This window comes from Musca vetustissima, unplaced genomic scaffold, assembly GCF_032173495.1.
Source record: "Musca vetustissima isolate MV318-11 ecotype Yass unplaced genomic scaffold, APGP_CSIRO_Mvet_v1 utg451730, whole genome shotgun sequence".
Taxonomy (NCBI): domain Eukaryota; kingdom Metazoa; phylum Arthropoda; class Insecta; order Diptera; family Muscidae; genus Musca; species Musca vetustissima.
In genome coordinates this window covers 7,036-9,428 of record NW_026875230.1, presented here as the reverse complement: position 1 = coordinate 9,428, position 2,393 = coordinate 7,036, and the positions used below count along the sequence as shown (strand labels likewise).

The following is a 2,393-nucleotide window of genomic DNA, read 5'->3' as shown; positions in this document are numbered from 1 at the left end:
AGAGCCTTGAAAAAATATTCTTTAAAAATCCACGCCTTGCACAGAGCCTTGAAAAAATATTCTTTAAAAATCCACGCCTTGCACAGAGCCTTGAAAAATATTCTTTAAAAATCCACGCTTTGCACAGAGCCTTGAAAAAATATTCTTTAAAAATCCACGCCTTGCACAGAGCCTTGAAAAAATATTTTTTGAAAATCCACGCCTTAAAAAAATATTCTTTAAAAATCCAAGCCTTGAAAAAATATTCTTTAAAAATCCACGCCTTGAAAAAATATTCTTTAAAAATCCACGCCTTGAAAAAATATTCTTTAAAAATCCACGACTTAAAAAAATATTCTTTAAAAATCCACGCCTTGAAAAAATATTCTTTAAAAAACCAAGCCTTGAAAAAATATTCTTTAAAAATCCACATATTTCGTATCTAAATTTTGCAGGTTATTAGAAAAAGTCCAAAGTCTTCTGAAACAACACGACGAGCTGAAAAAGGAAGAATCAGAGTTTAAGGAACACTGTCGAAAAGATCTGGCTGCCCTGCAAGAACAAATTGAGTATGTATATTTAAATTTTATAAAATAATTTAAATAAATAAATATTTTACTAAAAAAAAAACTAAAGGGAATTGGAAGCCTTCAATGCCCAGGATCCCCATGAACGAGAACAGGCGGTGGCCAAAGAAAAAGAACGTATACAATTATTAAAATTACAGCTGGCTAAACGTAATCGGGGTATTTTGGCAATACAACAGCAATTGGATAATACACCAGATCGCACAGAATTGGCACAATATCAGCGACGTTTTCATGAGTTGTACAATGAAAGTAAGTCACCTACATATATGGTCTACAATGTCTGCCTAAAATATTTTCCTTTCATCTTCCTTTTTTCCTTCCAGTGAGTTCCAAGTATTTAGAAACCAAACAATATTATACTCTCTTCAATACCCTAAATGACCAGAAACGTTATATGGAAAAGGAACTGTCACTGCTGAATTCAATTTGTGAAGCCTACAATGAAGGCATGTCCACCCAGCATGGCCGCGAAGAATTTATCCAGAAATTCGAACAAATTGTGCAGGGAGTACGACAAACGGAACAAAAGGTGAAATTAAAATATCTCGATGAGAAAAAACGTCGTGATGCATTAAATGAAGAGTTGCAGGGGCTGCTGGAGCTGCAACGTCAATATGCTGCCGCTGTCAAACAACTAACAATCGAATGTCAACGCTGTGAACAATTACAACAACATTTAAAGTCAATTCGCAAAAAATAGTAACAAAAACACACACACAAATCAAATCGAGAATGGAGCCAAACGCCTATTATTGCACAGTAGATGTAGTCATAAATATAGATGAGATGATGGGGAGGATTTAATGTAGGAATTTTTGAATACAAGAAAGAAAAAAATTAATACCAACATTTCATAAGGCAATTTCACTTGCAGCTGTTATCGGGTTGTGGGCGAGACAGGTGAGTGGTTGATATTTCCTCTCAACTGTCTCTCCTCCAACGACAGAATTGAGGCAATTAAAATTTGTCTAATGTAAATCGGGACTAAATATCATTTGATAAATTCCAAGCAATATTTCTCTGTTTATGTCTTGTTTTTTTATTTCGTTTTTTATTATATGTGTTGAAATGTATAGCTTGTTTTTTTAAATTCTTTTTTTAGTTCAGAGATTATTAAGCGTACATATAATTTAGTAATTTAATATAGTAAATACACTTTTATTTATCTAATTAATTATTCTAAACAAGTAATATATAGCTACAAATAATTCTTTATATATTAAAAATGCATATTTATTATAATTAGGAATATTTATAATAGTACTCAAAGTAATAAAAACCCAAAAATTTAAATATATAAAAATTTCTTTATAAAAAAAACATGTCCTTAAATGTATCCACCAAAAAGTCTTGTAACGTATTCTTTAAAAATCCATGCCTTGTTTTGGTCCTCGAAAAAGTATTCTTTAAAAATCCATGCCTTGTTTTGGTCCTCGAAAAAGTATTCTTTAAAAATCCATGCCTTGTTTTGGTCCTCGAAAAAGTATTCTTTAAAAATCCATGCCTTGTTTTGGTGCTCGAAAAAGTATTCTTTAAAGATCCACGCCTTGTTTTGGTCCTTGAAAAAGTATTTTTTACAAATCCACGCCTTGTTTTCGTCCTTGAAAAAGTATTCTTTACAAATCCACGCCTTGTTTTGGTCCTTGAAAAAGTATTCTTTACAAATCCACGCCTTGTTTGGCCTTCAAAAATCCATGCCTTGTTTTGGTCCTTGAAAAAGTATTCTTTTAATTATCCACTCCTATAACATTTACACCCTGCATATTTGTTCCCTTAATATTATTAATATTTTCCGCCAATAAAATAAAAACGAAATCCATAAAA

General features: G+C 31.6%; 1 protein-coding gene across 1 annotated transcript; it reads left to right on the top strand.

Moving 5' to 3' along the window:
- Positions 1-434: 434 nt before the first annotated feature.
- LOC133337704 (coiled-coil domain-containing protein 93-like) lies at positions 435-1,269 on the top strand (the record flags this gene model as incomplete). The annotated part of the gene is made up of 3 exons (XM_061545909.1): positions 435-548; positions 616-818; positions 893-1,269. Coding segments are annotated over 3 exons (694 nt in total), but the record flags the coding sequence as incomplete, so codon positions are not given.
- Between the last annotated feature and the right edge of the window lie 1,124 nt (positions 1,270-2,393).